The sequence below is a fragment of the Bufo gargarizans genome, chromosome 1 (assembly GCF_014858855.1).
Source record: "Bufo gargarizans isolate SCDJY-AF-19 chromosome 1, ASM1485885v1, whole genome shotgun sequence".
NCBI classification, from domain to species: domain Eukaryota; kingdom Metazoa; phylum Chordata; class Amphibia; order Anura; family Bufonidae; genus Bufo; species Bufo gargarizans.
Window position 1 is genome coordinate 626,689,689 of NC_058080.1, and position 16,289 is coordinate 626,705,977.

At 38.1% G+C, this 16,289-nt stretch overlaps 1 protein-coding gene across 1 annotated transcript in view; it reads left to right on the plus strand.

The window, feature by feature from the left end:
- EFNA5 (ephrin A5) overlaps positions 1–8,717 on the plus strand; it is a 373,670-nt gene extending 364,953 nt beyond the window's left edge. Inside the window, exon 5 of the mRNA XM_044275956.1 lies at positions 5,002–8,717. Coding sequence (XP_044131891.1) covers positions 5,002–5,123 — 122 coding nt within the window. The 3' untranslated portion in view covers positions 5,124–8,717. The remainder of the gene's footprint in view (positions 1–5,001) is intronic.
- The last annotated feature ends 7,572 nt before the right edge of the window (positions 8,718–16,289 follow it).

Genomic DNA, 16,289 nt, shown 5'->3' on the forward strand with positions numbered 1-16,289 from the left:
ATCGTTATATTTGGTCTTGAGGACAGGCAGCAAGGACAGCTGGTGGATTTTAAAAACATCCAGGACTTAACCATAGATATAAGGATTTTTTTCCCTAAAAGATATGTTTTATTTTATTAATGGAAAAGTATTTAGCAAAGAACAGTGGTCTTCCCATGGAAGATTGTGGGGAATTTATCATTGCTCTATGCCAGTTTTCTGATGTAAAAAAAAGTGGCAGATTTTGTAACTTTCCCCCTTTTATATACCCTTACCACTTTTTTAAAAAGTTAGTGAGGCATAAATGGACGGGCGGTTGTAGTGTGACCTCCATGGCCTTACACATTTAACTAAGTGTGCACCAGAAAACTGGCACAGAATGACCTTAAATCCACAACTGCTCATTGGTAGTGCAGATTTCATTTTCTTTCACACAGACCTCCCAAGGATATGCCACAATTTTTTAGAGCGATGTGCCTCTTAATCGTTTGGGTGCATTTGATACTAGTAATATTCTTTTTTCAAAGAACAGATTTTGTATTGTTCATCGTGGGAAATTCTCAGCTGGTTCTCTCTCCCAAAAACTATTCTTAAAGAGCATTTCTACCCAAAGGTAAAATGGCAGGATATCATTCAATTAGAAATTAGTGTGACTGACAAAGTCTGGTGACAGCTATTAAAGGGCTTTTTTTGGCCAATACAATTTGTTTAAAAAGGGTCAAAATTACAAAAAAACATAAAGCAAGTGATACCTTACCTATTCCCCATCACTCCCATTGCTGGCTGAGTTGCCTCACCACATTGGCAAGTAGCTGGGTGAGTGATCATTTCCTTTGTGTTGAGAGGAACCAGGAGGAAGAGAACAGCAGGGACCCAGGAAGCATTATTCCTACGAGCTATGGGAGATTATTGAAGGATGGTATCCTTTCTTTCTTTCTCTCTCAGTGGTGCACCACCAATGAGGCGAGATGAGGCGAATGCCTCAGGCAGAGAAGCACAGTGGGCACAGTATGTGGCGCTGTATTACCATGTATGTTTTGTAGCTCTGTATATAATGTTTTCCAGTAGGGCCGGAGAGTAGGGGTTAGGTTAAGAAATTGGCATTGGGGAGTTGTAGCACCATTTCAGTTTTCGCCTCAGGCAGCAGAAAGGCTAGGTTCCTTTCTTCCTTACTTCTTTGCTACAGCAGTGATGTTCCGCACACACAGGTCACCACTCCAGTGAATCATTGGCCTAAGTAGTGACATACTTATGTGCACAGAATGTCACTGCTGCAGCCAGGAAAGTGACATCAGCAGCAGAGAGGACTGCTGCACAGTGCTGGAAAAATCAGGGGAATAAACGGTTTAGTATCACTTCTTTTGATATTTTATCACATTTACAGGTGCTACCAGAGTTTTTATTTAATGATCTAGACTTTACAAACATTAATGATACTTGCTGCAGTTGTGAAAACTCTTGGTTCTGACCAAAGCAAATCTGCTTCATAGGGCAGAACACCTAGCTTTCATGCTTCAAAACTTTTGTACTTTTGTAATTCTACACAGACTATGGCTACTGTAATCCTAATTCTTTCTAGGTAAAACTGGAATACATCCTTATATCTATGGTCGGCATTGCCTTAAACATTTATAACTGCTTGAGCCCCTATGTTCAATGGTTCATCCAATCAGAATGCTGGGTTCTGGTAATCATTGCAATGGAAATTTAGTTTTTATAAATCCTCCAGGTATTTGTGCTTGAAAGACACTGCTCATTGAGCTGCTTGAGTGAATAATTAAACATGGTGGAAGAATATGCTCTTTAATGTGTTTAGTATTTTGCACTTGTCTTATACAATGATGCTTTCATAAAAAATGATGCTATCTTAAGAGACATTTACCAGTAAGCTTACCAGATAATCTGATTTATCAGGGGCGCATATTTAACACATGCAGCAACTGTGTAAAAATCACAGCTAAAGCAATATAAGTTGGATTGGAAAGGGTAATCCCTTTGGTATTATAGGGAGAAATTTATCAAAAATAGTGCCAAAGAGAAATGGATTTGCCAATAGAAACTAGGGATGAGCGAATTGACTTCGGATGAAGCATCCGAAGTTGATTCGCTCATTCCTAATAGAGACCAATAAGAATGTAAGATATAAAAAATTTAAGAAACACTTCAAATTGATGCTATAGACAATTGCTTCAGTTTTCCTGCGGACTAGTTTTAATATCCCCATAAAGTGCTCTTCATGCAATGTGACTGTTGTTCAAGGGATTTTTTGGGAATTAGATGTTTATGACCTATCCTCAGGATAGGTTATCAATTACAGATCAAAGTGGGTCCAACATCTGTCATGGATAGGCAATCAATGCCTAAGTACTAAAAAAAAACTAAAACTGTATCCACTGGATGTATCCTCTTAAAAGAAATGTATTGGCATGCATAGCTCCATTTCATACCATAACTGCTTACATCACAAAATCTATAGCATTTTTATGGCACCAATTATCCTCTGAGGTATAGGGCTTAGTGTATATGTGCATCAGATCCTATTCAAAGCTCCATCACAGATTTTATCATAGTTGATGGTTTTTCACCATAAAATCTGCAAATATGAGCCCCTGATTGAAACGTTTGTCTTGTAATCTTGTGGTACAATACTAGTATTGTCAGGAGATGGCGTAATAGTAGGATTTGAGATTTAATACATTTGGTTCCCAATAAAGAACTATGAGCTCACATGTTGCAATGTCTCTTGTTTTCAGTGTTGTTAACATATTTTCGTTACTTTAATTAAAGATACATTACAGATCTGCATAAACAGCAATTCCCTTATACAATGTTGTAATTGTAATACTCCCAGTTTAATGGCAGCTGATCTGCATTAAAGAGGCTCTGTCACCAGGAACAACCCTATTAAACCTGGCATATAGCCTGTTAGGGTTGATCCTGGTGACAGAGCCACTTTAAACATTATTTCTATGACAGGCATAAGTTTTTTTTTAAATGAGCGTATAAATACATTGATGCTTAAAGAGTATCTGTCAGCAGATTTGTACCTATGAAACTGGCTGACTTGTTACATGTGCTCTTGGCAGTTGAAGGCATCTGTGTTTGTCCCATATTCATATGTGCCCGCATTGCTGAGAAAAATGTCTTAATATATACAAGTGAGCCTCTAGGAGCAACGGGGGCGTTGTTGTTAAACCTAGAGGCTCTGCTGTCACTGCAACTGCTGCGCCCTTTACACTTTGGTTTACCAGGCCAGACATGGAAAACCTCATCATGCCTGCCTGGTCCTGTCAATCAAGGTGCAGAGAGTTCTACAGTTGTAGAGAGTGCAGAGCCTCTACGAGTAACACCCATGCCCCCATTGCTTCAACACAGATGCTTTGAGCTGCCAACATATCTTCAAATCTGCTGACAGATGCACTTTAACATATTTTTGATCTGCATAATACTACAAAAGGTTATGTAACACAGGACAAGGATTGGGGCAATTATCTGGAAGAAACATTCCTAGGAACTCTTGTTTCCAATAATTGACTTTGGTAAGTGTAGACAATCACTTGTTCACGAGGTCGAAGCATCTCTGGTGTGGGCACCTTAATCATAATTTCTAGGCAGCAAATTGTGGTGACTAAACCGCAATCTGCTTCCCAGAAACAGTGGATGTGTGTAGTGATCACTCAGCACCATGCAGCGAGACTGATTGCTGCAGAAAAATGCTGCAATCTGACGAGCTGGTAATTATTGGGAACGAACAGTTTGTTGCCATAAATGCCTGCTATGTCCGACTGTGTAGAGGTCCTTTAAGTAAAATGAATGGGATAATTAATTTCGGGCAGTGTATTTTATTTATCTGAGCATGGTCAGCATACTCTATATACACTCTATATTGGAGTGAAGTATATAGAGCAGTTCCAAAATATTAACAAATGGCTAGAATATCTGTTATATAGTGATGCAATAGCAAAGTGATTAAATGGCTGTTTGATGACAGTCTGTCTTGTTTTAGTACAATTTGTCCTAAACAGAAGACAATGCTTCCCAAGCCGAAAGAAGAAAAATATAAATTTCCACAGCCTTCAAGCCCCAGTTTACCTCTATTACTGATGTCATACATTAGCATATGGAGGTTTTTTCAGTCTGCTTCATTTGAACTCTAAGAAAAAAAGATCAAGGCGTACTTCATTAGATTTAATATTATCAAGCTATTCTGGTCTAGATGCATTCTTTCCGGGGAGTATAGAGGCACCATAAGGTAGCATGATAAGTGTTTGTGCCACTATACAGGCTCTGTGTGCATGAGCCCCAACAGGGGGCAATTCTGAAAATGAGATTTGGGGATTGCTTTTTATGTAGCCAACACTGCATGATATGAAATTTGCAAAGATATATTGCTCCCTACATGGATTGTAGCTGGGCCGTTTCACCATATTGGAGCGCTTCATCATAAAGAAGAGTCTCCTATTAAAGAAGAGTCTTCTGTTCTTTACAACATAGCACATACATTTGTAAATCCTTATTTGCATATTTTTGCATGCATAAATGAATATCTCTTCTAATGAAAATGAATGAAATTGTTGTCATTTATTTATTAACGTCATTGTTTATACAGTTCTAAACTAATCATATATGGGGTCATTTATTAAGACCAACGTAGATTTAAATAATTTTTTATGCCAAAAACTGGTGTAGAAAATGATAAATGAGATGGTTCTGTCGGCCCGTTGTCTTACACGCCCTTGTCACACCCTGTTTTTTGGCACTGGCGTGAGCGGCGTGAGCGGCGTGCTTGGCTCAAAGTTCACAGATTTTATTGCAAATAACCTTTGTGCCAAAATCTGCTACAGATATACGCCAAAAAAGTGGCATATATCTAATCATAAATGACTCCCATAGAGTATTTGTAGTGTTTGGTTTAAATCTTTGCATATTCTTAAAATATGGAACAATTATATTTGAAAATGGAAAAAAATGCATGTGATCTTTACAGTCAAGAAACTGAATGTGTGTTTTGTATTTGAACAGATGACACAGTTCATGAATCAGCTGAGCCTTCCCGTGGTGAGAATTCAGCACCAACACCAAGGATATCAAATTGGCTTTTAACAAACCTTCTGTTTCTCCTGGCGATGCTTTTGACGTTATAGCACAGCATACATCACAGACCAACTGCAGAAAAACAGGGTCTTGGAACATCAAAGATCCACCTAACTGCTTCACTCAAGAAAGGAAAAGTTTTCATTTTGTTTTTTTCCCCTCTTTATTGCTCGTTATATACATTTTTCCCACTTTCAAGAGAACATGAATTCCACAAGAATATTTACTTAACACATTATAATTTAGATGTTGCTTTTGTTCCAGAACCTTAAATCCTGATTTAAAAAAGGCAAATTTAAATTGTGACACTAGTGAATGAAAGTTTCCCTTGCATTCGGCATAAGAAGTCATGTTTTTGGCACATGTCTGTGCAGATCGACATAAGCGGTATGAGCCAGTTAATATGGATATGGACTTAACAGAAGTGAAATCTAAAAGGAATTTCTCCTTTGGTGACCACCTTACAGAACTGTTGGATGATGTGGTAAAATATGCAGTAGAACACAGGAGGAGATATTCCAGATTTTCAAGGACATGTTTATCTGAGAAGACAATATTCATTGACTATGCTAAGCACTCTTACCTGCACTATGGGATTACCAAAGGGTATGGGGGGAGTCTTTTTAAATATTATTTTTGTTCTTTTAATATATTTGAAGTTATCTGGAGTGCAGAGAATTGTACTATTTAAAACATAGGCAGATACCATAAAATGATCTCCAAGGTGCTACATTTTTGATTTTGCTGTTCTACGACTCATGCATTTTATATACAATGTGACCATGCCCAAAGGCTTCTTCTTGGTTCACCGCCCTACAATGTGCATCGGCAAGGAAACATTTAATATTACTGGACGTTTGGTCTTTTGAAATGACTTTCTTAATCCTTGGAAGAAATAGGTGAAATGATGGTGATGTACCAGCTTTGAAAGAAAGTCTGGTGCCGTGAATTCATTGTATATTTCGTTTGACCCATTAATGGGTTTCAATTGACCTTTAAGTGGCAAATTGCATCCCCTTTACAAAGATGTAGATGGAAAATCTGTTCAAATTCAGATGTGATCTAAATTGGCTAGAAAATATTTTATGGAATAACTGTCAACCAACGTGTATATGCATTAATACGAAAAATTTAAGCTGAGGATAACGTAATATAACACCTAATTGTCGATAGACTTGATTTCAGCAGTAAATCAAATTGTGATTGTGCTAATTGGATGGCTACCTATTGTCACATTGGAAGATTCAAATATGGACGCTTAATAACTTTTCAGGGTGCCTTGAGTTTTTGTTTATTATTGATGTATAGCAAAGGACGTGACTCAGACACTTCATAGTCACCAAATGTACTTTACGTAATAAAGACTTTAACAAACTGTGATTATGTTTAATATAAAAAGTAAAAAATAATTATCAAGTACAATAACTTTTAATATATTTCTAAGAACAATACAGACATGCATAAATGGTCATAGTTATTCAATACCATTTTCTAACTGCCTAAATGATGTATTCCTAGAAATAGGAATGCAGTGGGAGATGTAACAAGAGCCTTCAAAAAATCCATGTGCTGGCCTGGGTTGCTTTAATCTAGAACAATAGTATTATGCAATTTTTTTAACGTCGTATATACAATAAAGTACAATAAAGCACAGAGACCGATAACCTAAGAAATATTACATTATTCTACAGGCTATATTGACAACAATGTGATTCATATGTTGTAGTTTGTCATGCCGCAACTTTACAGTGTTAGCACAAAAACTACCTTAAACACAGTTTTGGATCTGGTTTCTATAATGATGTAGCAGTCATTGATAACAGCCATTAAAAATAAGAATCCTCTTGTAAAGTATGACCTCTAATAACACTTCGGTAAAACAACTGCTACTTCCGTGCATTACTTGTTGATGGCTGTTTATGTATTTAACAGCCTTATCATTGTTTTAGGACTTTTCATTTTAATAATGGAGCTTGAGTTTATTGTTATTGTTATTTTTTATTACTGTCATGAAGTAGCAGTCTTATTTTATACCTTAAAAAGTTGTATCTCCCTCTTATACACCAGTACACTGAAAATTACCAACTAAATCACAAATATTGTAATACAATCATGTACGTACAGTATATCCATATGGACAGAAGCTGGTCGCAATCAAATAGGAAACAATAAAAGTAATAGAATTGTAGAAGATGTTTTCTATGTTTAGTCATGTAATTTGAAGGATATTGGGGCAAAATTGAAGCTGCTCATTGCACTTGAAGTCTCCTTGGCTTTCTTCTCTTTTCACACGCTTTGCCTTTTCCTCTTTATTTTTTTCACATAAACTATTATGGCCCACGTAGGGTACCCTTTTGACACATTTTCCTGGTTGCCAGTGGCTTTGCAACTTGAAGCAGGGGGATTAAAGCATCAGTCTGTTTGGTGGATACTGTGTATCCTTTAATACACAAGATAACATTTCATGTTAGATTAGAATATTGTTTTGTACTATACCTTCTTGGATGGCAAAGAATATAAGATAAAAAAAAGTACATTCTTTAAATTCTGTATTATTAGCAACCTATGTTGTATATAGTGTTTGATAATAAAGTATTAATTCAATTCTTATGTCTTTTGTAAGTGAATACATAAGACTTTCAGACCACAAAAATAATATAAAAAAAATCATACTTGTCACCCAATGATGCTTAAAAAAAAACAAAAAAAAACTAAACAAAAAAAGAATAGGTTTGTTTGTGAACATGATCACTCACAAGTCCTCACTCACGGCCCAGAGATACACAACATGTAATGATCAAGGTTTTATACTAAATGTTTATAGGTCTGATGTTAGAACCCTGTGTATTTTTGGCATGTTGGCTTAAGGAACATATCGACATTTTTCTTACCTTTTTTTTTTGGGGGGGGGGGGGGGGTGTCTTCTAATTTAGACATACTTCTCTCCATGCTTAAGCCATGTGTCAGATACATGGCACATTCTCTAAGAAAAAAAACCCATAGTATTAAAATAAAAGACATATATTAAAATTATATTTAATCATTTAGCTTACATAATCTGTTTTTGTCCAACAGAGCCACAGCCTTCAGAGTATCCTTGTAATATTAAATGTGTTTCCAGTATCCTTTACAGCTGTACTTGGTTCTGTTAACTTGTCATGTGTTTGTGTGGCTACCTGTTTTAATTTCTACCCTTTTCTGTTACTTCTGCTCTAGCTGTCTTTTTCCTTTCAAGCAGTGAATGAGCAGATCTGCCCTACTTTTGGCATCACCAAGTTTTTCCCAGGCATTCACCCCAACTTTCTAAGATCTGAAACAAATCTCCCTATGATACGCTTACTGCCATTGTCTGTGCAGTTTAATAGATGCTGGCATGTTGGAGGTTACCCATGAGGCTACAAAATCTGCTTTTCATACTTACTCTTGACATCTCATTGAAACCACTCATTGTCTGTGCATCTGGGTAAGAAAGTTCAGCTCAGTGTGGTCCTGTGCTTGTACTCCCCTGCTTTGGACTTACTATTCATTGAGTGCTGTTTTGAAATGCTTACATTATATGAGTTGAAAATAAAATGTAAAAAAAAATAATCATAAACTGTATTTGTATATACACGTGTCCGTACAAATAAACTTAAATAAAAAAAAAGAAATTAACTTGTTGAGCCTTTATTTATATGTGTCCATTTCTAGAGTTAGGCCTTGAATAATGTTGATTAGTATTGCTACTTGGTTATTTTCTGCTTCCTTTAAAGACATTGTATCATCAATTATATAATACTTAAATAGCTAATACTATTTTACATTTTTTGTGCTTTTATATTACTATCTAAATTAAAAAATCCAGTTATTACATTGGCAATTAGAGCACACAAAACTTTTTTTGTTCCCTGCAATCTGCATATCCGCTTTGCTGCATAGAGTGGGACAGAGTAAGCAGAGTTACCTAATTACCAGAGGGCCAAGGAGCTGATGACAGATGACATCACAGTTGTACTATTGGTGTAGATAAGGCAGGATAGCAACATTCAGGGCTATGACTAAGATTAGGCTGAGTAGGCAGCAACAAATTACACCCCCCAAAAAAATGTAAAGAAAGAAGTAAAACATGGGTTCACCAAAAAAATCTAACTAATTTTGCAGTCACAAAAGATAAGACAAATGGTGGGAGAATATAAGACTTATAATTCCCACATTGACATGGTTCTCAGGTGGCATACTCAATAACAGCTTAGAATTCTGTAGTGTTAAACATTTTACACAAACAATAGATATGTGCACATCTTATATTGTAATTAACATCTAAAGTAGTAGCGTTGAGCGAAGCAAAGCATTCAAAGCGAAATTCAGTCTAACGTTTAGGAAAACTTTGATTCACAACAAATCCAAATATTCTTGCCCTTCTTGGTAACAAATCAGGTTTTCCTAAAATGGCGGCTGTACATGTAAGAAAGCAATACTAAGTGTAGAGGAGACAAGCCCGGGAACACAAGATCACCCATAATGCCGTGCAGCCAGCCAATCTGCAGATAGCCATGATGTCACAGCCCTATAAAACCCTCATCCTGTGTGGTCTCCCCCATTGTCCTGTGAGCTGAGCATAGGGAGAGATGTGGTAAGCACTCATGCACTAGGGATAGTGTTGCTGAAAAAGATTAATACAATACATTTACTTATTCCTACATCAGCCATAGACTAAGATATGTAATTCAATACCAATAAGATGGAAGCCTTTATTATTCCGATGCCAGCATGCCAACCTATACTATCCAGTCTGCACCCCTTAGGGGAGCCAGGTCTTAATAATAACCATCTTCATCTTTTTCTGGCATTGGTTCTTCAAAATCCTCCTTCATAGTTTCCATATCTTAGAAAGATGCAGAGAGAGGAGCTGGATGTTCCTGATGACATATTCTCATTGATATTAGGTACAGTTGGATAAGTTTTAATCAAGATAATCCTGCCAAAAAGCAACTACCTAGTGATGAGATAATTGCCATTGGTCAAGCTGCTGAAAACTGGAAGCTGCAGATGACCATACATTTTCCCTGCAGATGACATGTTGCCCCTGCACATATATGGTTTTCCTCCAGAGCAAAAGCTACTCTTTCTGGCAACCCTTAACAATGCTTGGATGAGACAACCCCTTACATAGACTATATAAACTACTTTTTATCTGCTGTCGGTAGTCTACATTCCTATGTATTATACTGTATTTATGGTATTACAGTGAATAACCTGTGCTTTTATTATTGTACGTTTGTACGTTTTATGTGGTAAGCAAATTGATGGCATGCTAACAATGTAGCATAATGTATTAGATACACTGAAGAGTCTTTTCTGGAAACATCCCATGGGAAAAGAGATGTATGTATTCTAATACATAAAATGATCCCCTGCGATTATGTGAGCTCCACAGTAATGCATTAACTAACATACATATTTTAAGAACTCATTAAAAACATTGAAATGCATTAACTGCTTTCCAACCATTAGCTGGAAAAAAAATCCTTATTGTTATTGGAATATTAGCAGTGTAGTTATTGACAGCACAGGGTTTGCATGTCTCATTTACTGGTGGAGGGTGGGTGGCTGAATATTCATTGTGGTGAAACGCTAATGTTTAGAACATGACCTCCCTCACAATTAAGCATGTCATACAATTCTACAAAGATGCTGAATTTCTCCAGTTTATTGGAAAATATACACAAACACTATCTGGAGAACTAGCACATCAATGTACTAATACCTGATGTCATATAAAAAGATTTTGCCACCATGACTGTGTGGAGGATGGTTCAAGTCAAGAAAATGTTGGGCAATAAGAGGATTTAATATTCTATAGTATTAATCTCTCCCTTTAGCTCTATTAATATAAGGATTATCTCCAAATCCCTGCTGCTTTCTGAAAACTGAAAGTTATCCCCAGTGTGAAATGTGAATAGAGCTGTTAACTTCTTGATGTCAAAACCATTTTTGATTGGCATTGTTTATCTGAACCAACATTTCCCTTGTCAATGGGGTGTGTTCCTACATAGTCTGACACTTGCAGCACTAACTGAACATTTTGAGCATGTGTAAGAACACATCCCCAACTAGAAACTTCCAGTTGGCAATGTATTTGCACATTTCTAGGAGCAATAACAAAGAAGCAGAACAACACAGAGATCTTAGGAAAAAGTGCAGTAGAATTCTCATATTAAGGGAAATACACAGGAGTGCACTGCCAATGAGATGAGGTGAGGCGATTGCCTCAGGTGTTGCCAGATAGGGCAAAGTGGGAGCAGCCATGGACAATAAGCACTTCCATTGTGGAAGAGCTCATCTCTGAATATCCTTCCTGCACCTTTAACAGTAGGGCTGTAGGTAAGAAGTTGAGAATTTGGCATTTTGGTCATGGGGGGGGGGGGGATGCATACAATTCTTTAATCCTAGACAGATATGTTAATATTTTTATCCCTGTTTCTTATTCTCACTTCTTTCACAATCTTTATACACTCAACAAAAATATAAACGCAGCACTTTCGGTTTTGCTCCCAATTTGCATGAGCTGAACGCAAAGATCTGAACATTTTCTACATACACAAAAGACCCATTACTCTCAAATATTGTTCACAAATCTGTCTAAATCTGTGTTGGTGAGCACTTCTCCTTTGCCGAGATAATCCATCCCATCTCAAAGGTGTGGCATATCAAGGTGCTGATTAGACAGCATGAATAATTGCTCAGGTGTGCCTTAGACTGTCCACAATAAAAGATCACTCTGAAATGTGCAGTTTGATCACACAGCAGAATGTCAGAGATGTCGCAATGTTTGAGGGAGCTTGCAATTGGCATGATGACTGCAGGAATGTCTACCAGAGCTGGTGCCCGTGCAATGAATGTTCATTTCTCTACCATAAGCCATCTCCAAAGGCGTTTCAGAGAATTTGGCAGTACATTTAATCAGCCTCACAACCTGGTATAACTACACCAGCCGAGGACCTCCACATCCAGCATGTTCACCTCCATGATCGTCTGAGACCAGACACCTGGACAGCTGCAGCAACAATCGGTTTTCATAACCAAATAATTTCTACACAAGCTGTCAAACAGTCTCAGGGAAGCTCATCTGCATTCTAGTCATCCTCATCGGGGTCTGGACCTGACTGCAGTTCGTCATCGTAACCGACTTGAGTGGGCAAATGCTCACATTCTATGGCATCTGGCACATTGGAGAGGCGTTCTGTTCATGGATGAGTCCTGTTTTTCACTGTTCAGGGCAGAAGGCAGACAGCACGTGTGGCATTGTGTGGGTGAGCGGTTTGCTGATGTCAACGTTGTGGATCAAGTGGCCCATAGTGGCGTCAGGGTTATGGTATGGGCAGGCGTATATTATGAACAACGAACACAGGTGCATTTTATTGATGGCATTTTGAATGCACAGAGATACCGTGATGAGATACTGAGGCCCATTGTTGTGCCATTCATCCACGACCATCACCTCATGTTGCAGCATGATAATGCACAGCACCATATTGCAAGGAGCTGTACACAATTCCTGGAAGCTGAAAACATCCCAGATATTGCATGGCCACCATACTCACCGGACATGTCACCCATCGAGCATGTTTTGGATGCTCTGGATCGGCGCTCACAATAGCGTGTTCCAGTTCCTGCCAATATTCTGCAACTTTGCACAGCTATTGAAGAGGAGTGGACCAACATTCCACAGGCCACAATCAACACCTGATCAACTCTATGGGATGGAGATGTTTTTCACTGCGTGAGACAAATGGTGGCCACACCAGATGCCGACTGGTTTTATGAAACCAGCCAGTAAGGCACACCTGTGCAATATTTATTCTGTCTAATCAGCACCTTGATATGTTACACCTGTGAGGTGGGATGGATTATCTCGACAAAGGAGAAGTGCTCACTAACAAAGATTTGTGAACAATATTTGAGTAATAGGTCTTTTGTGTACATAGAAAATGTTTCAGATCTTTGAGTTCAGCTCATGCAAAATGGGAGCAAAACCTAGAGTTATACATTAGGACAGCCATTTACAATGGCCTGAAGCAGGTTTACGACTCTATAAATGGTATTGTGACTAAATTTAGTCACAAGTGCCATATCTAGGCTGCCCTCACCACTTTCCGAAAAGAAAAGATGTGACATATTTATCATCATTTACATCAGGTTTCTGGTGAAAATGACTACTAAACGCCACTCCAGCTATGAACTGGTGTAGATTTTCATCTGGGCACATGGGCTGCTGAGGAATACACTTAATTTATGATGTGTTTTTCTTCCATTGCACTGTTTATAGTGACACAGTTGATAAATGAAGAACTAGACTGCTTTGACATGATTATAATCACGGAGGCAATGGGGAAAATGTATTAAAATGAACTAAATAAAAATAGCTTAATCCTAGAGGAGCTAGACTGAAAATGCATCAACATTTAGCACTTTCTGAGGTGCACAGTGTTTCATATCTTCAGCACATATTTGTCTCAGGTGAGACCCACTTTTCTTCCTTATGTCACCTCTTGGGTGACATATTTTAGAACAGTATTCTATACCATAACAACTGGTGCACATTAAGACATGTGCAACAATTTACACCTGAAGAATGCCACCGATATCCTTAGTACAAGACCAAATGTGGAAAGCATGACACAAATTACTATACTTTTTTGGTATAAAACTATAATGCTTGTGTGGAAAACAAGATGACCCAAAAGTCTGACAGAACTTGTGAGGCACAACAAAATTGATAAATCTGCTCCAACGAGAAGTTTGACAATACCATAAGAGAGCACTGAACAGGTAGAAACAGAAAAATTATTGCTATGCCATCATAATAAAGACAAATTACCACTATTTCAGGCTACACATTGATGCAATTGCAGGGAACTACTGAGTATGCTTGTCCACCACTGAATGCAGAAGATGGACCAGAATTTCTGCCACAGGAGAAACAGCAGGGGATACTTCCAAGGAGGAGAATGTAATATACATGATAGCACATATCATGTATATTGCATTCTCCTCCTTGGAAGTACCCCCTGCTGTTTCTCCTGTGGCTGAAATTCTGGTCCATCTTCTGCATTCCGTGGTGGACAAGCATACTCAGTAGTTCCCTGCTGCATCCCTCCTCTCAGTGCCAGCGTAGTGGTCTTATAGTGAAGCCAGTGAAGTGGCCCAGATACCTTTCATTTATTTGTTCCTACTTCTAAATTCATAAAGATATATACCGTTGCAATAAAAAGTATGTGAACCCTTTGGAATGATATGGATTTCTGCACAAATTGGTCATAAAATGTGATCTGATCTTCATCTAAGTCACAACAATAGACAATCACAGTCTGCTTAAACTAATAACGCACAAAGAATTAAAGGTTACCATGTTTTATTTTAACACACCATGTAAACATTCACAGTGTAGGTGGAAATAGTATGTGAACCCTTGGATTTAATAACTGGTTGAACCTCCTTTGGCTGCAATAACTTCAACCAAACGTTTCCTGTAGTTGCAGATCAGACGTGCACAACAGTCAGGAGTAATTATTGACCATTCCTCTTTACAGAACTGTTTCAGTTCAGCAATATTCTTGGGATGTCTTGTGTGAATCGCTTTCTTGAGGTCATGCCGCAGCATCTTAATCAGGTTGAGATCAGGACTCTGACTGGGCCACTCCAGAAGGTGTATTTTCTTCTGCTTAAGCCATTCTGTTGTTGATTTACTTCCATGCTTTAGGTCGTTGTCCTATTGCAACACCCATTTTTTGTTGAGCTTCAGCTGGTGGACAGATGGTCTTAAGTTCTCCTGCAAAATGTCTTGATAAACTTGGGAATTCATTTTTTCCTTCAATGATAGCAATCCGTCCAGGCCCTGATGCAGCAAAGCAGCCCCAATCCATGATGCCCCCACCACCATACTTCACAGTTGGCATGAGGTTTTGATGTTGGTGTGCTGTGCCTCTTTTTCTCAACACATACTGTTCTGTGTTTCTTCCAAACAACTCAACTTTGGTTTCATATGTCCACAGAATATTTTGCCAGTACTGCTGTGGAACATCCTGGTGCTCTTGTGCAAACTGTAAACGTGCAGCAATGTTTTTTTTGGACAGCAGTGGCTTGCTCTGTGGTATCCTCCCATGAAATCCATTCTTGTTTAGTGTTTGACGTATCATAGATTCACTAACAGGGATGTTAGCATATGCCAGAGACTTTTGAAAGTCTTTAGCTGACACTCTAGGATTCTTCTTCACCTCATTGAGCAGTCTGCGCTGTGCTCTTGCAGTCATCTTTACAAAATGGCAACTCCTAGGGAGAGTAGCAGCAGTGCTGATATTTCTCTATTTATAGACAATTTGTCTTACCGTGGACTGATGAACAGCAAGGCTTTTGGAGATACTTTTATAACCCTTTCCAGCTTTATGCAAGTCAACTATTCTTAAACGTAGGTCTTCTGAGAGCTCTTTTGTGTGAGGCATCTATCACATCAGGCAATGCTTCTTGAGTAAAGAAAACCCAGAACTAGGTGTGTGTTTTTTATAGGGCAGGGCAGCTGTAACCAACACCTTCAATCTCATTTCATTGATTGGACTCCGGTTGGCTGACACCTCACTCCAAATAGCTCTTGAAGATGTCATTAGTTTAGGGGTTCACATACTTTTTCCACCTGCAACTGTTCAATAAAAACATGGTGTGTTCAATAAAAACATGGTAACATTAAATTATTTGTGTGTTATTAGTTTAAGCAGACTGTGATTGTCTATTGTTGTGACTTAGATGAAGATCAGATCACATTTTATGACCAATTTGTGCCGAAATCCATATTATTCCAAAGGGTTCACATACTTTTTCTTGCAACTGTAGCTATATATCTCTATCTAGACAGTGAAAAAGCAAATGAGGAATTGTTTTCTTGCCATGAAAGTTTTGACAGGTCAACAGAGCTTCAACAACTTGTGGGGGACAAGGTTAGCAAGAGCTGACTGTGATGTACTTCTGTGAGAAGCATATGCTTGTTTTCCACATAGGATAAGCTGCTGCCTGTCCACAGAAACTGAAGAGACCAGAGCTGCAAATGGGTGAGTAAAAAAGCTAAAAAGGGTACAACCTAAACTAGAGATCAGTATTTTTGCACTAATATAGGTAAATTAATGGTATGTGCAATGGACCCTTCTGCCTAGGACCCTCTATATAATACATCCCAGGTGTAGGAA